The following is a 25739-nucleotide window of genomic DNA, read 5'->3' as shown; positions in this document are numbered from 1 at the left end:
CAGAGTCCGGACGTGGATGGCCCAACAGACAAGATGGAGTTTCTGGCAGTGCTCTATACTTTTTCTCAATACAAGGAAGGACTGCAGGGATAGAAGCGGGCGTCTTCATAATCTTAAGACCTTCCTTCCATATGAAATCTATAAAGGGTATAGCCCTGGTGATCTTCCTATACCCCTCTTTGAAGTCGTGTAAAAAGCAGTCCGACTGCTCAGTAGTAACTGGCAGTTCAAATCTTGTAGCAGCCCTTTGCATGACATTGTGAAAGCCGCCAATGTCCTCCGGTGGAGAATCCGAGGGTTGCGGCAAATGAGGTGAAGGCATGGGGATTATGTATTCATCCCACAGATCTGCAGGTGTGTTGTCATTAGGCAGCTCGCCTTCCACCTTCATCTGAAGAGGAAGTATCCTGATCCTCTTGTGGTGTGGGGTCCACAGTGTGTCTTGGCGACACTGGAGCCTCCGGTGTTGGAGGCATGGGTACGTCTGCTGGTACCGAAGGCACAGCTGGCATGGACGGTGTAGGCGGGAACCGTTGGCGATAGTCTGCCAACATGGCCTGTAAGTCCTGAACTAAAGAAGGAGGGAGATGACTTGTCTCCTCCGAACGTGGAGCTCTGTATGGTTGTCTATAGAAAGGTGTAGACAAATTCTCCTGATAGAAATGCTCCTGCATATCCTCTTCTTCATCCTCTTCCTTACATTTTATTCGTAATTCTGATGGATGGCGTGCAATTCCAAAGGGACCTTCTTCGTCTCAATCATCCTCATAGGATTCCTCCTCCTCTACATATGTTTCCAAAATGTGCGATGGTAGTGGCGGGTAAATATTAGAATAGTCTTGCCTATAATAGGTCTTCAACTGAAAGTGAGTGTATGCCACAGGTGAGGCATGAGACACTTGTGGTAGAGTAGGCCAGGCTCTTGCAGGTGGCGTCTTGGTAATAACTGGACTCCTCATTGATTTAGGCGTCTTGATAAGATGCGCTGGAGGCGGCTGGCTCATTGACGGAATTGCCGTAGACGAGCTCGTCGTCGACGGACTCGTCGTCGACTGTGGTACTGTCGACGGGACCGCCGTCGACGGGGCTGTCGTTGATGGATTCGTCGTCGACGGGCTCCTTTTTGATGATTCAGTCGTTGACGGGCTCTTCGTCGACGGGCTCTTCGTCGGAGAGATCTTCGTCTACGGGCTCTTCGTCAACGATGACTTCGACGTCGATGGGGCTTTCGTCGACGAGGACTTCGGCAACGATGGTATCGTCGTCGATGGCATAGTCGTCGACGATGATTTTGAGGAAATTGAAGAAATGCCCTTAGCCCCAGAAGATTTCTTTGAGGAAACCTTGGTTGACACAATAGGTGAGGTGATAGAAGAAGTAGAAACCGAAGCAAAAGAGCTTGAGGTGGTAGAAGTCACAGATACTGTTTGAGTTGACATCAGAGAAACAGTTTTTGCCTGGGCTTTACTCACAGTTTTAGTTTAAGATCCTGAGGGTGGAGAAGATGGAGATCCAAGAGGAGGAGACTATGACCTCCTTGTGGGTTCTGAAGCTCTATGAGAGGATTTGCGATGTTTTTTCCTCTCAGGAGAAGAGCTATCTCTGGATCTGGCTCTTTTGCTGGAAGTAGAAGCTCTGTCCTCATCATCTTTAGAAGATGATTTGAGCCATAGAAGAACCCTTGCCTCCCTGTCCCTGATGGTCTTGGCAGGGAAGGTGCGGCAAATCCTGCAATCCTTCACAATGTGAGTGGGATGCAGGCAGTAGATGCAGTCTTTGTGCTGATCTTCTACATGGACCCTCTTTTTATCACAGGTCTTGCAGGCCTTGAAAAGGGCTTTCTTCTCAGACATTCTGAAGAGAAAAGTAGAAAACTGAGTAGGCACTCAGGTTGGCTCCCTTCCACACGACGTGCGGTGAAAATCTGAGGAGAACTGCCTCTGCTGGGAAGGTTCTAGAGGTTGCTGACAGCTGATTGGTTGGAACTGCTTTCAGTTATTTTCATATAATGAGGTAGATAGGCTGCTAAGTTTTGGGCCTTTGGTGGCCTATAGTCTTGTCAGCCTACTACAAAAAAAATTCCAAGGCACTGCTTTTGTATATATTATTACCGTGGGACTCCTGCCTCGGGTACGGGGAATGATTCAGGCATGTGAATCTATGAAAGATATCCCAATACTGGATAAAGTGCTTGCCAAAAGTTGAGAAAGTGTGGTAAAAAAAAAGACCGAGGAAGGTCTTCGGATCCGTGAGTGTTGGTGTAGAGGTGAAGAAATTGATGTGAGCAGGCTATGTTGGCGCCTATATAGGCACCAGCCATGTCACATCTGGCACAGACTACATAGACGCTATAACGTTGGCACCACTTTCTGGCATGCTGAGATACTGCATAAGAATTTCCAGATCCACTCTGATGCCTGGAAAGTATTCTAAGGTAAGGAATCTACTATTTTCAGAAATATGGCTATTCCCTCAAGGCTCCCTCGTATATGAGAATGTCTGTGCAAAAACTTTCACCCCCAACTTTCTTCGGGCCTCCTGAGTTTGGGGGTACCAGACAATTATGAGTTGTCTATAATTCAATGTTCCAACAGATAATTAACTAGGTGAAGTGCATTTTGTAAATCTAGAAAGCAGCTGCAACCAAAATACAGGTTTACGGGTTCTTCCTTTTGGTCACAGAAACCACACCTGGGTTGTGTGGAAAATATACCACCATAACATTTTAATATCTACAGGTCATAAGATTTCAAAGGTACATATTCATTCAAGGATTAACCCAAATCAGTGTTCCTCTAGGTTTTTGCAGGTTTTCCATGGATCTGAGCAGAGTCCCACATTAGACACCAGAGAATGTTTTAATGAGATTATATGGGTGTATCTGCAGTTTGTGTTGAGGGACTGCAAGCATCCATAGGAACCTGCAGCAGGAGATATTTCTGAAACCAAGAGACACAAAGGAATACCATCTGCATACAACTCAACACGATTTATTACTCAGAGTCCAATAGATATGTCTAAGAAAAAAGGACAAGTTACTTATCTTTGGTAACACCTTATCTGGTAAAGACTCCATCTAGCTGCAGATGCCTTACCTTAGAACTATCCTCAGTTGTCAGACTGGATCGGGAACTTTTCTTGAGCAGTATACCCTGCGCGGCAGTAGGTGAGGGTTGATCGGCTCAGCATGGAGTCGTCCATGCTCAAAGTGACGCATGTGGTGGCTACATAGCCACCCTAGCGTGCTGAAGTCAGTTACTTTTCGTGACTTTCCAAGCAAGGAGCTCGAAGCTGCGAAGAACACGGACCACTGGTGTGGAAAACTAGGGCCTGGAAAGGGAAAAGCCCGGTCCCTAGAAATCCGCTCACATATTGGGGAGGATGGGTGAGTCAGTAAGGAATATGCAGCTAGATAGAGTCTCTACCATATAAGGCGCTACCGAAGGGAAGTACCATTTGATAGACTTTTAGGAGCAGAACCGGGACTCCGCGTCCTGACACAGGTGTCGCATCCTTGGTTCTGGTGGAATGAGCAGGCAAACCCTCAAGGGGTTGCTTCTTTCCCAATGGGTAGCCGATTTTAATGCAGAGCAAGATTCTTCTGGAGATGGTCTGCTTCTGCACAGCCTTTCCCTTCTTTACTCTGACATATCCCATGAAGAGTTGGTCGTCCACCTGGAACTCTTTTGTGCGGTCAAGGTAGAACAACAATGCTTTTTTGAGGTCCAGGCGGTGAAGTCGTCCCTCTTCCTAAGAGGAATTGACAGAGCATAAAAAGTAGGCAGAGTGATGGATTGGCCTACATGAAAGAGTGAAGACTTTTGGCAGAAAGGAAACTCTAGTTCGTAGAACCAGCTTGTCAATGGTAGAGGTTCAGGTATGGAGGGCTTGGGGGACAAAGCTCTCTGGGCCCTGTGGGAAGATCTTATTGCCACCAGGAAAGCAGTCATGATGGTAAGGAGCCTGAAAGGACAGTTGTGCAAGGGCTCATAGGAACATCAGGAAGAGATTAAGGTCCACCTAGGCATGATAAAGGGAGATGGAGGTAAACCTATGTTGAAAACATTTCAAGAACCTATGTACAGTAGGGGATTTGAAGAGGGATGGCTGGTAAGGCAACGTCATAAAGGTTGAAATAGCAGAAAGATAACCTTTAAGGTGCCCCAGAGCAAAGCCCTACTGGGCAAGGGAAAGAATACACAGATGAATCTGAGAAAGAGGAGCAGAAAGGTGGCCAACCTGCCTTTCTGCACACCAGGACACAAATTTTCCACAACAACAAGCTTTTACCATTTTGGTGGAGGGACACCTGGCTGCCGTTATAACATTGCAGACTTCGGACGGATGGTCAACTATTGCTACTCATGCAAGAAGGCGGCATGTTGATAGGTTCAGGTGCTGAACCCTCCCCTGCTGCAACAGAAGATCTTCCTCAAGGGGCTGCCTGATCAAAGGACCAATGGCCATGCTCAACAGATCGGGGTACCAAACTTTCAGCCCAGTCCGTAACCACAGGGATGATTTGGGCCCGGTTGTTCCTGATCTTGAGAATTCTGGTCAGGAGTGTAATGGGCAGAACGGCATACAGGAGACTTGAGCTCTAATCGAGATGAAGAATCTCAAAGTGAAAGCCGCCTTGGAAACTACAGCGCACAGAACTGCTGACACTGCATATTCTCGGGGGCACAAAGATCGAACCAAGGCTCTACCCACTGCTGAAATCCCTTGCACCACCTCCGAATGGAGACACCATTTGTGATCCGCTAGGCATTTGTGGCGGAGTTCATCTGCCCTGGCGTTCAGAGAGCCCATCAGGTGTTGAGTCAACAGGTTCCAGCCATGTCGAGAGATGCAGGGCCTCTTGACAAAGGGTCCACAACCCCACCGCGCCCGGTTTGTTGCAGTACCACATGGTGGGGGTGTTGTCCGTGAACACTTGCACTAGCCTCCTCTTGATGGCGGGTAGAAAGGCTTTTAATGCCAACCGGATCGCCCAGTGCTTGAAAAGGTTGATGTGGAGTCCAGATTCCGCTGGAGAACAGAGACCTTTGATCTCTCCTTCTCCCAGATGGCCGTCCCATCCCAAGAGACACGCATCTGTCACTACCGTTCGATCTGGTTGGGAGAGGGGTTTGCCACCGACCCAAACGTTAACCACCACTGCACATCTCATGCAGTTTCCTCCGAGGTCTTTAACATGTCTGAGAGTTTTCCCGGATGCTGCTCCCACTGAAACTTCAGGTACAACTGCAGAATCCACACATGCCTAAAGGCATGTGTCAGAATTAGGATTCAGGAGGCCATGAGGCCCAGCAGCATCAGAGACAGTCTCATCAAAATCCAGGATAGAGGCTGAAAGATTGTTATCATATTCCGAATAACCTAGACCCGTCGCTCTGGAGAATAGGCCCAAAACTGAACCATGTCCAGAACAGCTCCGATGAAAGGGAGCGACTAAGAGAAAGTCAGGTGTGACTTCGGCACATTGATAGTGAACCCCAGCTAAAGCAGGAGGACCGCCGTAGTCTAGAGATGGGAGACGACAGCCTGGGGTGAGCCTGCCTTCAACAAACAGTCATTGAGATAGGGTAAGGCTGGCACCCCTGAATTCCACAGGTGAGATGCAACTGCTGCATGACCCTGGTGAACACCCGAGGGGCGCTAGTTAGGCCAAAACGGAAGCAGAGCGATCTGAAAGTGCTTGCGGCAGGTAATGCCTCTGGCCAAGCAGGACAGGAATGTGGAAATATGAGCTCTGTAAGTTTAACACTACCATCCAGTCTCCAAGGTCCAGGGCAGACGAACCTTGAGTGAGTGTGAGCATTTTGAACTTCTTGCGAAAGAAATTGAAAGGAAGCAGGTTTAGGATAAGAAGATGGCCTTCTTCCTTCTAGGCACCAGAAATTAGCAGGAACAGCAACCACGACCTACTTCTGGTGTCTGCATCCTCTCTCTGGCCCCATTGGGCAAGAGAGCTGTCATTTCAGACAGCGCAGAGAAAGATGTTCCTCCATCTGCCTGTTGCACGTAGGTGGCATGGGTGGAGGGGTATCCTCAAAGGGGAAGGAGCAGCCTCTCGGACAATCTACACAACCAATTGGTCCGATGTGATAGACTGCCCGTGGTGCAGGTGAAGGACGATCCTGCCTACTGGGTGTCCGTGATAAGGGGGTAGACCATAAGGACTTGGGAGGCAGTGGCTGCTAGCGGGGGGTTGGTTCTGGCTCGACCTTTGGCTGCCCGACCCACAAGATCTGTGGGTAGCGCTTCATCAACCACACAGAGGCTGTAAAGCTTGATCGTCATAGTGGCTGGGCAGGTACAAGCGCGGCTGGAAGCCCCTTCTGTGGCCGCAAAAGTTGGATTGGGGATGACGAACAAGTTGCTTACCTCCAGTAACGCATTATCTGGTAGAGACAGATTAGACACAGAAGTTTTTAAACAGTAGCACCTTTGCGCATTGGTAGGTGGCGTCGCGCAACTCCGTATCGATGTTGACCACGTTAGTGACTTCACTGGAGCCCATATAAGGTACCCTCCGACACCATGACATCGGTTTCTTCTGTAACCAGAGTTCACACCAACACATGGGTCCACCATAGAACTGGCTGTGTAAACAGTGTGCCAAAAAAAGGGTAAAATATGTTTGTAAGCAATAGTTACAAAGTCTTAAAGAAAGGCATAGTAATATCCAGACAGAGGGCTTGTTTGGAAGGCCAAACCAGACCATAAAGCAAACAGAATGAGGACAGTGACCAATGGGGAGAGAAACCAGGGTCTTTGAAGGTAAGACCGTAATACCACAATCCGTTCATAGAGCGGGGAGGATGGGCGAGCGTTAAGGAATCTGTGGCTAGACTACGTCTCTTCTAAATAAGGCATTACGGAAGGTAAGTAACTTGTTTATATGATAGAGCCGGACTAAATTAAAATAGAAGACCAGACTTGTATGGGAAGTTACATGAGAAGGAACAATAGCTCTCATAACCACTGGGGCAAGAACCACTGAGAACAAATGGAAGAAAAAACATCGGAAGACAGAGAAAAACGTGATTATGGCAATGACACAACACTGTGTCAAAGGACTACAGTGAAAGTTATAAAAGACATCTTATAATTTCAAATATGATGACCTATAGACAGTTGGAATCTTGATGCCCAGCAGCAAAAGCAAATGTCACCGAGCTATAGCCCTTTTGCCAGCAGAATGGTATTCTAGGGAAACCTATTCCGAGAAAACAGAGAAAGGAGACCCAGAACACCCATCCACACCGAAGTAAGCATGGATGAATGCATGTACCAGAAATTTGGGAGTTAAAAATAGTGAGTAAAATGGACCACTAGAACAAACAGAAAGACAGCGAATATCTACACAAGATATACGCACACTAGCTCTCAAAATGCAATGTTCACAAGATTGATAATCATATATGTGTGAAAAAGATACAAAAGCATATATAAAGTGGAACATGTGTATATAGCACTCCCAAATACATATATGTACATACATACAGTCATGTGGTTTTAAACATCCCAATTACAGACAGGAGCCACCACCAGGCTGATGTTCAAGAAGGTCAAGTATCCTGGAAGTGAATAATCAGGAATAGAGGTCCAAAATAATTGGTTAAGAGAAAGAGAGACAATAGCCCCTAACAAAAAACACATATGGTGCAGCATTAAAAACAATACCAGCCAGCCAAGAGCCACAACTGAGGCTGCAAAGACTATAATCCTGCATGAGACCACAGGAAAAGAAATCAAGAAAATAAGCATATCGCTTGGCCTAAAGAGGACAAGGTGCAGGAAAAAACAATATTGGAAATCTCAGAAAATGATATCATTCGGTTTTTTAACAAAAAGACAGATCATAAACTGACTGAGAATAAGACGAAAAATGTTATATTTAATGAGTGGAGATGCCAGAGAACAAAACTGGCCATTGACATGCAAAGCATGTATACCAAGCCAATTTCCCTACTTGACTGCAATAGGAGGTCAATATTCCCACATGAACAAAACTAAACAACAAAAAGCCAATCCACTGATAAGAAGGGATGCTCAACATCCTGTCATTCTGGGCAAATCACTTAATTTCCCCGTGCCTCGCAAAAAATGAATGTGTCAGTCTGCAACGCAGCTGGTGCTCATGTAAAGCGCGCTGATACTTTCGGGTCTAGTTTGGGTTATATAAAACAAAACAAAAAAGATACAAGTTAAAGAAGAGCTAAAATGGTTCAGAGAAGAGATTGTCATTTAGAAGCAGAAAACTTCTAAACCACAGGAAGTAGAAGGGCAGTAATCTGGCAGTCCTTATTATACCCTGGTATAGAGGTAAAAAGAGCATCTTCCAGAAAGAAGTGCAACCAATCATAGAATGGGATACAGGCACAAAAATAGCCCCTAAATGTTGAATATTAAGGCACCTTAAAGGAGCACAATAAAAGATTTGCCTGGACATAAACCCACAGGTAATAGCCAATTCATAATACACCCAAATCTAAGAAGATGGATGATCGCATTGTGAGAACTGTTAGTAATAAACAAAGGAGTTTACCCTAAATTGATAAAACCATTACATGACATACGAAACTACCAGATCACTGGAAACTTAATCTGACACTGACAAAATAAAAAGAACAAAGTGCCTGTACCAAGCAGGAATACCTCACCGGGTAGCACCCTGGAAAGGGAAGTCAGAAAGAAGTAGCCAAGGGGCATCGCCCTGTGAATTGCTCATATGCAAATGAGAGGTTCCCAAATAAACTATTACAAGAGAACTAAAAAAGCAGTCAGCAGAGTAAATAATCTGCTCCACCCGGACTATCCCTAAATCTCCAGAGAGCAGAGTCAGCATGGGTGCCTAATAGACAGGCACCACCAAACGGCATATCAATCAAAGTGGCCTGAACCACCTCTGAAAACCCAGTGGTGAGCAACCAGGCACAACTGCGGAGTGCTACTGAAGAGGCCTTAGCCCGACCTACAGAATCATTGGTGTCCATACCACAACGAATAATCAGTTTAGCCGCTGTTGCCCGTCCCAACGGGACAAGAATGTTCTGTGTCCATTCCGGAAGGGAGGGCAGCAGGCTCTCCAACAAATCCCATAATGCATGGGAGAAGTATCCAAGAACACAAGAAGTAGTGATAGACCGCAGTGCAGAACTAGTGGATGCGAAAATATGCCTGCAACAGGTATGTAATTTCTTGGCCTTTCTTTCTGGGGGGACAGCAGGGAATGGATCAATATTTTGGGCAGCCAAGGAAGCCTGAACCACAAAACTATGAAGTGTCAGATGCCATAGGAGACATGTTGGATCTCCGGGGGCCAAGTAACGGATCGGTTGCCAATTCCACAGAGGGAAGCGTTACATCCAGAATGGCAGAAACTTGTCTGAGCATATTTGAAGGAGAAGAGCCCATCTCTAAAGCCAAACTAGGTGGTGACTGGGGAATACTCAAAACCACTAGCTTCTCCTATGTCAAGCAACCAACTAGACTCCATAGGAGTTTGAATCATGTCCAAAATAGGCTGGAAAAACTCCAAACTCCCTCCAATACCCCATCATGTTCCTCAGTACAAAAAACACAAGGATTAATTTCAGTAACGGGCGGGTTCACCCACACCGACTAGGTGATGTCTTAGCATCTGAGTGGAAAGAAGGTGGAGGGTCGAGCAGCGCTGTCACTGAAGTCAGCAGGCCAGACCTCAATGCCGTTGCCGGAGACCAGACCCAGAAGGGCTGTGCACTGGCATCAAAGCGGATTTTGAATCCGGGAGCCGGACTGGCGCCACAGACGTGGACACAGACATAGTCTTGTGCAACTCCTTGGGGCCAGAGGTCGCTCCAGGAGGAGGTAAAGACCCAAAGAAACGATGGAGATGGTTGTAATATTTTGTCATTTGGGTCGGAGTCGGCCGGCACCCAGGTAGGCTAGAAGGCACCGGCTAGACTCCTGGACCGGGTCTTCAGCCGAAGATCAGGAGCAGGCCTTCTGCGGCAAAGTCCATAGAGCCGCAACTTCTAATGCCTGCTTATTTTACCTTTGGACGTCGGTGGAGAGTGAAGCCCATGGAAACGGCTCCTGGATCAGACCTGTGGCCGGTCCTTGGAGCGCAAAGGGGACAGAGGCTGATGGGATGTCTTGGAAGACTGCTTCAACGGCACCGCTAGAAGCGTCATGCAACGGTCCTTCAGCTGCTTCAACTTGAAGCAGTTGACATTAGTAGCACTCCTCAGAGTCATGGTGCTCAGCTAAGCACCACGCACAAATAGAGTAAGGGTCCGTGGCAGTCATCTGTCGTAAACAGAACCCACAAGGCTTGAACGCAAAGCACACTGTTCCACTCGACAAAATCATTTAGGTGGGCTGAAAAACAGCCTTAAGGAACCGCTGATAGGATCAGCGATGTAAGCGCAGAAAAGAAGAAACTGACGTCAGCCTGTCAACAGAGGGCTTATATGGACTCTGTCGACGTCACATTCAGAAGTTGGCGTAGCTATGGAGTTGCTTGAAGACCTCTGTGCAGAGGTACTGCTGTACAAAAATGTCAGCATCCTTTCTGGCGCCTGGGGAGAATTCTAAGCTTAGGAATCTGCAGCTAGATGACTATCATATGTATATATCAAATGCTATTCTAATCCAATTTATGGTACTCAAAGGTGGAGGGAACACGTTGAAGGGTTCCAGAATACCATAAAAATAATTATGAAAACTAAAGAAGTGTGAGAATATGCATTTCTTCTGTAGGTACATGGGTGAATATCAAAAGCAAAAAAAGAATTTCTGAACCAATGTGCAACTCCATGAGAACAAGTGATGGAAAAGCTAGAATTTAGAGTACATTTATATATTTTTCACATATTAAAGATCAAATTGGAAAAATGTACATCTTGATAATACGTAATTGCTTTCAGTTTAAACCGTGATATACATTTGATTGGGGGCAGAGCCGCACAAGGCATCCATTAGTTTAAGCAAACGAACAAAGCCACACTCTCACCTTACTGGATCCACCTGTGCCGATTTGCCTCAAAATTGTATATATTCTTCCTTTAATGACAGTGCAATCATTTGCAATGTGAGGAGTAGTAACCTAAAATAGAAAAAGGGATTCATAATTTGAAAATGCTTTCACTCTATAATTAATTCAGTACAATATATATCTTCTTAAGAAAGCAGTAAATAAAAAGTATTGATTTTTGCAATCTGAGGTCTGACCATCTGTGTGCTGTGTTCAGACGACAACTATGTTGTTTGTATTATGAAGATGGACACCTCACACTAGTGAAAAAGCAGGCTTGAAAAAAAAACTGGACATCTCTTCAGAATGTGCCTAGACAGCCACTAACTAAAGGCATTAAAGGTAATCCAAGAGGCTAGACACCTTCAGAAAAAGTATGTTCTGTTCCATCGGCCAAGCATTTCGCTGAACAACGCCTTCCTCTTGGCCCGATGCATTCATATGATCTGGGATATGGATGTTCAAGCGCTGCCTATGGTCTCAGAGGAGGCCCAGGTCACACTCTCTCAGTCTATTGCTGATGGGAAAGATACAGCATAGTTTACCACCAGGTGTGGACTGGACACAGCAGACTCGCTGGGCAGAGCAATTTCATGGTCAGTAGTCTTTAGGGGTCACACCGGGCTGAGAACCACTGACTTCTCTGGGGCCATATAAGCCTCGCTCATGGACTTGCCATTTGATGGTAGTCGCCTGTTTTGGTGAGAAGGTGGAATCGGCGTTGGAGAGCTTAAGAATAGCAGAGCTGCACCAGGACCTTGCTAGACCACGGCCCACCTTCCGCCCCTTACGTGGCTACGGAAGGGACTTCCAACCGTGTTCATTTCCGCCCAGCCACAAAGGCCTTTTCATGGTTGAGGATACACTTCCCACAAACCATGTGGGACCACTAGCCAGAAGTCACCACAGTCCACCACTCTCCCTGAAGCCTCAGGCTCCAAACCCCTTTAGTTTGCCCTCATACCACTATGGGCATCCAGTGGGGGTAGGACACGCCATCAATTGCATTACTGACGGTCGAGTACATCTCAGAAAGTGGGTTTTAATGTTAGCCCAAAGGGGCTCCTCCATCCTCTTTCTGGACACCCCTCAACCCATGCCTCCCACTCACAACTGGCAGATAGGGGAAGTGTTAATTTTCCAGCCCAAGGGAGCCACGAGAGGGTGTCAGCATCGGAAGTATGTTCTTGTTGCTATTCCTGTTACTTTCAGTGGCCAAAGAAGGATGGAAGACTTTGCTGCATCCTAGACCCGTGCCCTCTTAACTTTTTCCTGAAAAGTTAAAAATGCTCACATTGGCTCAAGTAATGTCTGCCCTGGATCCTGAAGATTGGACGGTAGCATTGGACTTGCAGGACCATACTTCCACATACCAGTCCTGCCTGCCTACAGGGGCTACCTGTGGCTCTTGGTGGGTCAACAACACTTTGTTTGCTGTACTCCCATTTGGCCTTACCAAAGCCCCTCAGGTGTTCACCAAGGTGATGGCTGTGGTTGCAGCACAACTGCAAAGGCCAGGGGTTCCAGTCTTCTCAAACCTTAACAATAGGCTCTTGAAAGTGGTCTTGCCGCAGGCAGTGTTCTCCCACCTCTAGACTACAGCAGACGCACAAGTTACTACTTGTGTAACGATATATCCTTAAGAAACATTGGTTAGTGTTAGATTCCTTACCTTAGAATATCCCAGGCGTCAGACTGGATCCGGAAACTTTTGCGTAGCAGTACCCTTGCGAGTCGGTAGGCGTCGTCTGCGGCTCCGCGTCCGTCGTCGGCGCCGTGATGACGTCGTCAGAGTACTTAGACGCTGCCTCCGCGTGCTGACGTCAGTTCTTAGACACAGCTTTTCCGCGCCAGAAACGCAGAGCCATGTTAAAAACCAACACTGGTGCCATTGAAACTAGGGCCCTGAAAGGGGGTAACCCTAACCGTAGATATTGGTTTGCAGAACGGGGAGGATGTGTGGGTCGGTAAGGAATCTAATACTAACCAATGTCTCTTACAGATATATCGTTACACAAGTAGTAACTTGTGCATCTGAAAGAGACACGTTAGTATTAGATTCCTTACCTTAGAATAGATACCCCAGCAATACCAACCCCGGTGGTGGGTCTGCGAACCAATAATCACACCAGAAAGTCCTGGAGGACAGAACGGCCAAAGAAGCCATCCCTCCGGACTTGGCTGTCCTGGCAGTAGTGTCTTGCAAACGTGTGCAGTGATGCCCACGTAGCTGCCTGACAGATGTCTTGTAAGGGCACCCCCCGGCCCAGGGCAGTTGTAATCGCCGTGGCTCGGGTGGAATGAGCCCGTAATCCAACAGGGGGCTCCTTTCTAGCCAAGGAGTAGCATGCCTGGATACACAAGATGATCCACCGGGAGATGGTCCTCTTGTGCACCGCTTTCCCCTTCTTAGCGCCCACGTAACCAACAAAGAGTTGGTCATCCACCCGGAACTGGCGTGTGCGATCCAAGTAAAATGAGAGCGCACATTTTGGGTCCAGACGGTGGAACCGCTCTTCCTCTTTAGAGGGATGCGGTGGCGGGAAGAAGGTTGGCAAGGTGATAGACTGCCCGATGTGGAAGGCCGTGACAACCTTGGGCAGGAAAGATGGCTTAATACACAACACCACTTTGTCCGGATGGACAGAAAGGAAAGGTGGAGTACAAGAAAGGGCCTGGAGCTCACTCACTCTCCTGGCAGAGGTGATAGCAACCAGGAAAGCAGTCTTCAGAGTTAGAAGGCGGAGAGGACAGTTGTGAAGTGGCTCAAATGGAGCGCACATCAGAAACGTAAGAACCAGGTTCAAGTCCCACTGAGGCATCACAAACCGAACAGGAGGGAATGTGTGTGTGATGCCTTTTAGAAATCTATTTACAATAGGGGACTTGAACAAAGAAGGTTGATCAGGCAGCCTCAGAAAGGCTGAAAGGGCAGAAAGGTAGCCCTTGATAGTGCCCAGAGCAGAGCCCTGCTGGGCAAGAGGGAGAAGGAAGAGAAGAACCTCAGAAAGAGAGGCAGCAAGAGGATCCACAGCCTTTGCTGTGCACCATGCCACAAATCTGATCCACCTGCAGGCGTATACCGACTTTGTGGAGGGACGCCTGGCTGCCAGAATGACGTTACAGACTTCAGGAGACAAGTCAAATGGCCTCAACTGTCGCCGCTCAATCTCCAAGCATGGAGGTGGAGACTGGACAGGTTCGGGTGGAGGACCGTCCCCTGCTGCTGCGACAGAAGGTCCTCCTGAAGAGGCAGACGAACCGGGGATCGACTGACATACAGTAGCTCTGGATACCAGTACCTTTGAGCCCAGTCCGGAGCCACAAGGATGACTTGGGCCCGGTCGCACTTGATCTTCTTCAGCACTCTGGGCAGAAGTGGTATAGGCGGAAAGGCGTACAGTAGACCGCAGCTCCACTCGCGACGAAAAGCGTCTCCGAGCGAGTGCCGCCTTGGAAATTCCAACGCGCAGAACTGATGACATTGCGCGTTCTCTTCAGTGGCGAATAGATCTAACCAAGGCTCTCCCCACTGCTGAAAGAGGCCTTGCGCCACGTCCGAGTTCAGACGCCATTCGTGATCCATCATGCACCGACGGCTGAGCTCGTCCGCCCTGGCGTTCAGAGAACCTGCCAGGTGTTGAGCCACCAGGGTCACACCCCGGCGTTCCAGCCAATGCCAGAGGCGCAGAGCCTCCTGGCAAAGGGTCCACGACCCCACCCCGCCCTGTTTGTTGCAGTACCACATGGCGGTGGTGTTGTCCGTGAACACCTGCACTACACTCCCCCGGACAGAGGGGAGGAATGCTGTCAGTGCTAGACGAATCGCCCGTAACTCCAACAGGTTGATGTGGAGCCGGGCCTCCGCCGGAGACCAGAGGCCTCTGATCTCCACCTCTCCCATGTGGCCTCCCCAGCCCTGGAGGGACGCATCCGTCACAACTACGTGCTCCGGTTGGGGAAGGGAGAGGGATCTGCCGCGGACCCAATCTCGGTCCGTGAGCCACCACTGCAGCTGTCTCGTAGTGCCCTCCGAGATCAGGACGTGGTCGGACAGGTTGCCCTGATGCTGGGCCCACTGAAACTTCAGGTCCCACTGCAGAGCCCGCATCCGCCACCTGGCGTGATGCACCAGCAGGATGCAGGAGGCCATCAGCCCCAGAAGCCGCAGCGTCAACCTGACCGAGACCCGGGGTAACGGCTGAAAGATGGGAATCAGAGCCTGAATATCCCGGACCCGCTGTTCGGGTGGATAAAGCCGAAACCGCGCCGAGTCGAGAACTGCTCCGATGAAAAGGAGCTTCTGAGAGGGGCACAGGTGTGACTTTGGCACATTGATGGAGAACCCCAGCCGGTGCAGGATATCTGCCGTAGTCTGGAGGTGGCTGACGACTGTCTGGGGCGAGCCCGCCTTCAACAACCAGTCGTCGAGGTAGGGGAAGACTGAAACCCCTAACCTGCGCAGATGAGCTGCGACCACCGCCATCATCTTTGTGAACACCCGTGGGGCGCTGGTAAGGCCGAAGGGGAGCACGGTATACTGAAAGTGCTCGTGGCCAACCGTGAACCGCAGGTAGCGCCGGTGGGCCGGTAGGACGGGGATGTGGAAATAAGCGTCCTGCATGTCCAACGCTACCATCCAGTCTCCTGGGTCCAGGGCAGCTAGGACCTGAGCCAGTGTCAGCATCTTGAACTTCTCCTTCCGGAGGAAGCCGTTGACGTTCCTTAGGTCCAAGATAGGGCGTAGGCCCCCTTTGCCCTTCTTGGGTACCAGAAAGTAGTGGGAGTAGCAACCACACCCTACTTCTGGCCCAGGAACGTGCTCGATGGCCCCCTTGGCCAAGAGGGCCGTAACTTCCTCCTGCAGCAGTCGCAAATGATCCCCCGATACACGGTGGTTCTGCGGGTGGCATGGCTGGAGGAGTCGCCTCGAAGGGGAGGGAGTAGCCCCTTCGGACGATCTGCAGCACCCACCTGTCCGAAGTGACGGTGCGCCAGTGGAGGTGGTGATGGCGAACCCTGCCCCCCACTGGCGTCACATGGGCCTGATAGCACGTACTAGGAGGGTTTTGAGGCGGATGCTGCGGGGGAAGGTGTGAACTGACCTCGCCGTTGTCCCCGAAGGCCGGTTCCCACGGCCGCCACCGCGTTGGGTATTACCCTGTGGAGCGTGGCTGGCGGCACGTGTGGGTACACCCCTTCCGTGGCCACGAAAGGAATGAAAGGCAGCCGATTGCTGGCGCGGGGCCGAGAGGCCCAAGTACTTGGCCGTAGCCCTGGAGTCCTTAAAGCGCTCGAGCGCATGGTCTGCCTTGTCGCCAAAGAGGCGACGGCCATCAAACGGCATGTCCATCAAGGTGTTCTGGACATCGGCCGAAAAGTTGGCGGACCTCAACCAGGCGTGACGTCTGACCGCCACCGTCGTTGCCATCGCTCTACCCAGTGAGTCGGTGGTATCCAGCCCACACCGTATAGAATATTTGGCTGCATCCCGGCCCTCCACAAGGGCTTGGCTGAGTTTGGCCCGTACCTCCAACGGACACTCTGGCAGCACTTCCGCAACCGTATCCCACAGAGAGTGGGTGTAGCGGCCCAAGAGGCATGCGGTGTTGGAAGCCTGCAGTCCCAGACTAAGGGACGAGAAGATCTTTTTGCCGTACTGCTCGTACCTCTTGGATTCCCTGTCCGGCGGGGCCGGCGGGGCCGACGGGAATGTGGTCTGGGAATTGGAGGCCTGGATGACCAGGCTCTCGGGGGTAGGGTGGGTGGACAGGAAACATGGGTCGCCCGGGACTGGGCGGTGGCGTCTGGCCACATTCCTATCTACGGGCGAACCCGTAGCGGGCTTGGACCAAGTGCCCAGAAGAACGTCGGTCAAGGCCTCATTAAAGGGCAGCAGAGGCTCGGCCGAGCTTGACTGCGGTTTAAGGACCTCAGTGAGGAGATTAGTCCTCACGGCCGCGACGGGGAGCTCAAGGCCCAAGGCCTTGGCAGCCCTCATCAACACCACACTGTAGGTTGCCCCCTCCTCTGAAACCACGGTAGGAGGGGAGACAAAACCAGTGTCTGGAGAGGTGTCCAGGCCACTGGTCTCCCCAAGGTCTTCTGCCCAGTCCTCATGAGACTGACGCTCTCGGGTCAGAGGGTCCTCAGACCCCTCCCAATCCCCTTCATCACCCATCTCCTGAAACTCAGGGTTCTCAACCAATGGGGCCTGCTCATAGAAGTGAAACCCCCCAAACGACGTCTGGAGCGGCGCCCATCGGGGCCGTCCCGACGTCGGAACAGGAATGAAGGGGGCATCGGGGACGGCGCCGCCGAGGACGGCGCCGGAGGCGACACCTGATGGTCCGACGCCGGGGAGGTCGTAAGATCCACCGACGACGATCCAGATCCCGAAGAAGGTCTAGCGGCGTCCCGCGGCGCCAGGCCCGAAGGCGCCGGGACAGCTGTACCCTGCGGCGCCGGGCCCGAAGGCACCGGCGGCGTCGGGATAGCGGGAACCTGCGGCGCCGGGCCCGAAGGCGCCGGCGGAGTCGGGGCCGAAGCACTCGACCCGCTAGAGGCTCCAGACGGGTCCGCTCATGGCAACGAGGAAGCGCTCGATCTCCTCCGGCATCGCGTTGAGCCCAGGGACCGGAGGGTGTGGAGCTGAACACGGCGCCCGCGACTCCGACGGAGCCGCGTGGGCGGTGTCACCCGAACCCCCGGCCGCATCCCGCGAGCGTCGGGGGGAGTCCGCAGAGCGATGACGCCTCTTGGACTTCTTGTGCTTCTTACCTGACGACGACTTCGACCCGGAGGAGTGCGGCCTACTCTCGGAGCTGTGGTGGCTCCGAGACTGCGACCTGTCCCTCGACCTCCCGTGGGACCGAGACCTCTCGCGGCGCGGGACCGACTGCCGGAGTTCGAGTCGCCTGCGGGACCGCTCCCGCCTGGCTTTCGAAGAGAGGGCCCGGCAGTCGGAGCAGGCCTTGTCGTCGTGATCGACGCCTAGACAAGTTAAACACAGGTGGTGAGGATCTGTGACAGACATCGTGCGGTCGCAATCCTCGCAGTGCTTAAAGCCGGGCATCCCTACGGCACCAATCGGAGTCGAAAGACTTCGAGAAATGATCAAAAAACGATCAAAAAGCTAGTCAAAAATTGACTAGGGTTACTGCTTTTTCCAGATCTGCGCTTGCTGGCACGGAAAAAAGAAGAACTGACGTCAGCACGCGGAGGCGGCGTCTAAGTACTCCGACGACGTCATCACGGCGCCCACGACGGACGCAGAGCCGCAGACGACGCCTACCGACGCGCAAGGGTACTGCTACGCAAAAGTTTCCGGATCCAGTCTGACGCCTGGGGATATTCTAAGGTAAGGAATCTAATACTAACGTGTCTCTTTCAGATCTCAATTTACTGGGGATTGAAAAAGTCAAACCGGACTCTTTCTCAGATGCTCTGTTGGTTCTGGACACACTGCAGTTTCAGGCCAATCCTCCAGAACAGGAAGTCCTGGATATTCAGGATACGATACCCATGTTTCAGCCTCTATCCTGGATTTTGTTGAAGGACATTGAGAATGTTGGGCTTCATGGCCTCAAGCATCCTTCTGGTGACATATGCCAGTTGGCATATGAGAGCTCTGCAGTCGGACCTGAATTTCCAGTGGACACAGCATAAGGGGAACCTCTCTGACATGGTTCATATCTCAGAGGGAACTGCAAAAGACCTGCGGTGGTGGCTGACAATTTGTGATTGGCTGGGATAGGGAGAGGGGTCTTCCACTGACCCCGAGTTAACTATAGAGACAGATATGTCACTCCTGAGCTGGGGTAGCATTTAGGAGTGGTGGAGATCAGTGAACTCCGGTCTCTGGCAGAGTTCGGGATTCACATCAACCTGCTGGAGCTCACGGCAATCCAGTTGGCATTAAACGCATTTCTTCCACCAATAAGGCAGGTGTTCACAGACAACACCACTATCATGTGATACTTCAATAAACCAGGCAGGGTGGGGTCGTGGACCCTTTTTCAAGAGGGCCTATGTCTCTGGACATGGCTGGAACATCATGTAACTTCTCTGGTGGTTCAACACCTGGCAGGTTTTCTGAACGCCAGGGTGGACAAACTCAGCTGTCGATGCCAAGCGGGTCAAAAATGGCACCTCCATCCAGAATGTGATGCAAGGTCTCTTTCAAGAGTGGGGAGAGTCCCCTGGACCTTGCTGGTCAACACTGTAACCTGTTTGTCCTTCCTGCGTGGGTTGCTGTTGCAAAGGCCTGTTGGTGCTCCCGCTGGACACCGACTCCTGAGCACTTGATATCTTCATGGGACAGCTCACCTCCGGCTCCGGGTCATCCTCAACGCCTCCGGGACCTCGTGGCTGCAGAGTCAAGCATCCCTTCTTCGCACCTAAACCTGACATTGGTGGGCATTCGTCTACCAAGCCCCTGGTCACTCTGAAGTGACCAGACTCTTGCCCCTCTCCTTTCAATTTCCTTCCACCCAGAATCCAGGCTTGGATCCCACCAAACACTTTTCACCTTCACAGCAGCAGTGCTTCTTCACTTCCTTCCATAGAGAACTACAAGAGTTTCCGACGCCACTTCCGACTGATGCAACCGGATCCCCTGGGATAGGTAACTGATACTACAGTATTCATGGGGGGGGGGGGGGCTCTTTAAACTCTTAAGTTCTGGAGGGTTTGCTTGAAGTCCTCCTAGAAGGGTCCTTAAACATTAACATTGCAACCGCGACTTTCCCATAGAGTTGTACGGAGCACGCGGTCGTTTTTCCTCACTGCACCCGCCCTCCGTGGGTCTCCGGTGTCATCACCTGGGGTGGTTCCCAGGGGTCCCAGCTATTCTACGTGCACTAGGCACTGTGTCTAGTCAAGTCGTGGTTGTTATACCACTATTTTAGTATATGGTTCTTTCTCCCCCTGGAGTCCACTGTGTATTGTGCTACTTACAACTGTTCTATTGATCCAGTACTGTGTGCTTTGTGTTCTATTCTAGTGTAGAGGATAGTTATATTAATAAATACATATTTTTATATAACTACTTTGTGGTTCTTCATTTAGCCATTCATGAGGTGATACTCTGGTAAAACACGCGGCTTTACATTCCTTCAAGATTAAGCCTGAAGGCTGCTCTCCGTAGTTACCACTAGGATAGCTTTCAATAAGGTTATCTTTGACCTCATACATCATAAGGGCCGTGTGGATTGGTACAGGGTGCCCACTAATTAGTGGACGGCATATACCAAGCCACCTTCTCACAGAGGTCAGGCCTCCTTTCGGCCAATACCATTCCTGCGCAGACAGAATTCCCAAGAAGATGAGGAACAACCCAGCCCAGGTCATTCTTGTGACTCCCAATTGGGCATGGAGAGTCTGGTATTCCAAGCAATTAAGTGTGAGCATCGGTCCTCCCGTCAGTTTACATCTTTGGGAGGATCTTCTGTTGCACCAACAGGGAAGGGTCCTGCACCCGAAACTGCGCACTCTTCGCCTTCTTGCGTGGAGATTGAGCAGAAACAGTTGACAGCTTTAAACGTTCCTTCTGAAGTCTGCTATGTTATTCAGGAAGCCAGGTGTCCCTTTACCAAGACGGTCTACGGCTGCTGCTGCAACAAATTTGTGGTATGGTGTACTTTGAAGGACATGGACCCTTTCTCAAGGTTTACTATTTGGGTTGTAGAGGTCATGTCCAGGGTGGTGGGGGCGACAGTTCCCCTTGCCGTTAAGTGGTTACTACTGATGATAAAAACAAACGCTGACTGGTCCAGACCCCAGGGCTTGTGGCTGGCCCTTGCAGCAAGGGTGGCTTAACGAAACATAGCCAGAAAGTGGGGTGCGCCTCTGCCTCCGACACTGGAGGAGTGGAAGCGGGACCTGGATTTGTGCCAACGCGTAGAAGAAACGGTTTACAAAAGTAGGGGAGCCGTCAATACATGGGGAAAAATCTGGACACCTTGGTGGAAATACAGAGGATGGACTTGAGATCACGATCCACGTAGGTGATAGTGTGTGGCCCATGCTTTATGGAGTGTTCTCTGCACAGTGAGGTCTGATTGTCGTGTAACCCGGATTAAGATTTTTGTGTCTGCAATGTTCCTGAGCTTTGTTAAAAAAAAGATTTTTTCTTTTTCTTAAATGAAAAAAAAAGCTTTACTATTTATTTTGTCTTTGACTCGGCAGGGCTCTGCTCTGGGCACAGTTAAGAACTATTTATTAGCAATTTCAGCATTTGTTCAGTTGCTGGACCAACCTTCTGTGTTCAAGTCTCCTGTCTCAGTTACTCAAAAGTCTCCAACGTATGTTCCCTCCCAAACCATTTATCATGCCTCAATGGGACTTAAAACTGGTTCTGACTTTTCTGAAGTGCTCGCCTTTTGAGCCGCTGCCCAACTGCCCACCCCGTTTGATAACCATCAAGACAGCTTTCTCAGTGGCCATACATCGGCCTGGAGGGTAAGTGAAATGCAGGCACTACCAGTGCACCCTCATTAAATCACCTTTTACCTAGACAAGCTGGTTCTGAGAACTCGTGTCTCCTTTCTTCCGAAGGTTGCAACATCCTTTCATGTAGGCCAGAACATCACCATGCCTACCTTCTTTGCTCTGCCTCCTCCTTCTAAGGAAGAGGAGAGACTAATGGCTGGACCCAAAAAGAGCATTGCTGTTCTACATTGATCAAAACAAAAGAGCTCCGGGTGGATGATCAACTCTCTATACACTATGTTGAAGCTAAGAAAGGGAAGGCAGTGCAGCAATAAACTATCTCAAGATTTGTAGTACTCTGCATAAAGATCTACTATGTACTGGCCAAAAAGCAACCCCATGAGGGTTTGCAGGTTTATTCCACAAGAGCCAAGGCTGTGACCACTGTGTTAGCTAAAGGAGATTAAGCCATGCACATCTACCAGGCAGCTACGTGGAATTGTCTGCACAAATTTACTAAACACTACTGCCTGGATGGTCAGCTCCATTGTGATGGGCATTTTGCCAGTTCTGTTCCACAGGACGTTTTGGTCTGGAATCAGTTTCAAAGACCCACCTACAGGGCGGTATTGCTTGGGTATCTATTCTAAGGTAAGACTAGAAGTGTCTATCAGATGAACAGATTACTTAACTTCGGTAACATAGCCTGTAGAGACACTATCTAGCCACAGAAATCTTACCAACCTTCGCATTCACATGATCACAGTATAAGGGTCACCCTTCTAAGGGTCTTACACATGCATACAAGTCTGTCAGCCTGTCAGTGTTCCTCATGGCTCAGCGCTTATGATGTGGAAAAGTCTATGTTCATGTTGCAATGTCCAAGATGGCACACATGGACACTGGCAGCCTCACGCTAAAGCACCCATCATCTTGTGCAAAAGACACATGTGGAATAGAGTAGAATCCACAAGCCAAACACCTGGCATTGCATGTGAAACCTACCACCCACACACCACACACACACACCCCAAGAACAGGGGAGAATGCAGACTTTCCTTGGAGGGAGCCGGTAGGACATCCCTCCGGAGTGATGCATGTAAAAATGCCTGCACTCCTGGATTTCAGATTATGCTGTGACAACTGAAGTGTTATCTGAATAAATGACGAGATGGGGAGCCCCATCCCATATTTTTCTGCCCCACAGATTGAATCATAGACTACACTAAGATAGGTATGCCTGCACTACGGGGAGAAACGCCTTCAACATTTTCCCCAAAAGCTGTTAAATCACTAGAAGGGACACTGAATTCCTGTATTTCAGTTACTCTGCCTTTCCAGCCTCGCTAACCAGATACAGGTAACTATATTCTTCAAATCCGCACCAGATTCTGTTTTTTGTATGTCACATTATTAGTAATAGCTATTCATTTTGTGGGAATTAATTTCCCCTGCCCCCTAAGCGTTCTCAAAAATGAGTTCTGTGTCCCTTCCAGCTTACTCAAGATGTCAGTCATAGATTAGGATGAAATTACGACCAGTCTGCAAGACATGCATTCAGATCTATCAATCCCATCTTTTACTCACTGTCTGTGCAGCAATATCCATATACATACAGATGCCAAGCTAATTTCGAACCTTCACTTTCTTATATGGTGTGGAAAGCACTTTTGGTGAGCCTCACTTGAAGAACCTACATGCCTTTGATAGTTATGGTTAAAAACAAAAGATAAATCCAAATTAACATTGCCTCATTGCAATATTATCATATATAAGTATGGATTTTAAACCTTAAAAAAGTGCAGCTGTGTAGCCATTGAGCAAACAATCTTCTATCACCTGAGGAAGGCAGTAGCTGAAACGTTGCAGTGGAAATGTATTTTTGTTCTTTGGTTAGTCCATCTGTTTGAGTCAATACTTTCTTGGATATTTCATTTGTTTGTGACTCGTATCCTTTGGGATCCAGATTTTTGCCCTGGCTTGCTGTTTTCTTAGGATCTTTCACCTACTATGTTACATATGTAGGAAGCTGGCTCTTTATATGATATATCAAAATGAGATATATCGTGCAAATAGTCCAGGTATTCCCTTAGAAGCGGCGAGGGGCTTGCTCTCGCAATCCCAAGGTGATCTTCTAGACGATAGTGTGATCGAGCAGCCTTAGACTTATCAGAGAGGAGTGTTAGACATCTGCAAATAAGCACAATAGTCAATAAATCAGCTGTCTCTAATCATTCGATTGCGAGCTACCAGTAGCCCCCTGACACATTCAGAGTAGCTCATAACTTTGAGTTCTTTTTTAAATAAGGGCAGGGTCACATTTTCGTTTTAAAGTTAAAGGAAGGCTGTGATATTTTGCATTACTATCATCAGACTGCAGGTAGCAGGGCTTGATCATGAGCAGTGATCAGTCAGATTTATGACCCAGGCAGGGGCTCGGCACAGAGGTGAATAACAAACACAGAGGTATTTAACTCTAAAACAAAAAATCTGTGTCAATTCAACATTGGAGAGTGAGAACAAAATTATCTTTCAGAATGCTTTTACATTGGAGGAATTTAAAATGAAGTTACCTTAATGATTAAGTTAACGCAAAATTTTAATTTTCTACCATTTCAAAGTGTTATATTTACAAATAGCAGGCCTCCTGTTCCCGGTGGGCACTGTGCCATATGTATAACTGAAAAATACAGTAATATTTAAGTGGGAGAAATTTAAAGTGCAGAAAAATGTTCCATACGTTTATAGGAATATTTTTCTACACTTTTCTACAATTCAGATACAGTACAGCGACTTATGGGACCAATCTCCTGGCCTTAAGGTAAGGGACGGGCAAAGTTCATGGCAGCACCAGCAGAACACCACCAGTGGCACTAGGGCGGCTAGGTACAACGGTGCAAAACTGTGTTGGGTGCCCAATGTTAGTCTGTGGGGATTGGTCTTCTGGTAAAGAGGATGCATGCTTTGAATGGGAGGCCAGTCGGGCTGAACCAACAGGAGGGCTCAGGCCTCACGATGCTCGGAGTCTTGGAGACCCCTTTGGTCCTCTACTCCATGGACCAGGGGCAACGGGTGCAGAGGTGTCTTTAAGTGTCAGGTTTTCCTTACCGGGAGCAGTCATTGTAGAGGAGCCCTGCAAACAGAAGCTGCAGCCGACAGCGGGGAGTTCACGAGGGGTGATATCACAGTGGACTCTGTCCCTGGAGGGCTGGGGGACCATACTGGCACAGTTGGCCTACTTCAACTCGGGCTTGGAGCGACGGTTGCAGTGGGAACTTTAGGCATCAGGTTTTTGCAGGCTTTAAGTCCTCTCAGGTCTCTTTGGGTGCCTGCAGATTCGCTGCTTCACTAATGTTCTTGGCTCCTATGTAAAGTGCTGGCAGGTCTCTCAGGCAGTGGGGACTCAGCAGCTGCAGGACAAGTCGTCTTTTGGCGCAATTGTCGAAGTCAGCAGGCAGGCTGGCAGGGTAGGCACCAAGTCAGTTGCTGGGTCTTCTGTTTTTGCTTCATATTTATGTGATTTGTAGAGCGCATGGCTACCCAAGGGCTTCCCAGTGCTGCAGAGAGGGGGACCTAACTGTGTGGAGGGGCCATCAAGGAAAGACCCATGTTTTAAGTTTCTTCCTAAAGCTACGCAGGTCCTTCAAAACTCTCAATTCAATCGTCATTGAGTTCCAAGGTTTTGGGACCAGATACGTGAAGGATCTCCCTCCCCATCTGGCTTTCCTTATCCTTGTTGTGCTCATAAGGAAATCGCACAAAAAACTGAGGGACCTGTTGGTTGTAAAAGGGGAGATGAGAGACTAACAGGGCTGGACCCATACCATGCATAGCCTTGTGGGCTATGCAAAGTGCCTTAAACTTGATTCTAGATTGGATAGGGAGCTAGTGTAATTTGCTCATTAAGTCTTTCACGGACTCCTGCTTCGGATTTTTTTTTATCATTCTGGCCTCCACATTTTTAACAACCTTTAGCCTATTGACTACATATTTGGGGGGCCCTAAGTACAATGAGTTACCGTAGTCCAATCTGGAGACCACAAGTGACTGAATCACCGTTCTCTGTGCCTGATGTCCATAGTCTTCTTTCAGGTCAGCAAGATCTGATGTTTTGGTGCCATGGTCTTCCCAAAATACTTATTGGGGAGTGTAGGATAGTAGCCAATGGGCTACTGCCCCTTGGGGGTCACTACGCCCCCTATATGATCACTTCATGTGGGAAGTGAGCATAATCCTGTCGGAGAATTCCTAAGTTTGAATTAACAAAGATGGCCATCTC

General features: G+C 49.4%; 1 protein-coding gene across 4 annotated transcripts in view; it reads right to left on the bottom strand.

The window, feature by feature from the left end:
• The window catches only part of TTK (TTK protein kinase), an 894856-nt gene that overhangs the window by 463679 nt on the left and 405438 nt on the right, over nucleotides 1-25739 (bottom strand). For all 4 annotated transcript variants that reach the window (XM_078648117.1, XM_078648119.1, XM_078648116.1 and 1 more), the window contains exon 14: nucleotides 11009-11101. In XM_078648117.1, the coding sequence (XP_078504243.1) occupies nucleotides 11009-11101 (93 nt within the window). The remainder of the gene's footprint in view (nucleotides 1-11008; nucleotides 11102-25739) is intronic.

Source organism: Lissotriton helveticus, chromosome 6, assembly GCF_964261635.1.
Source record: "Lissotriton helveticus chromosome 6, aLisHel1.1, whole genome shotgun sequence".
Taxonomy (NCBI): Eukaryota; Metazoa; Chordata; class Amphibia; order Caudata; family Salamandridae; genus Lissotriton; species Lissotriton helveticus.
The sequence above is the reverse complement of the archived record's forward strand: the minus strand, read 5'-3'. Positions and strand labels throughout refer to the sequence as shown.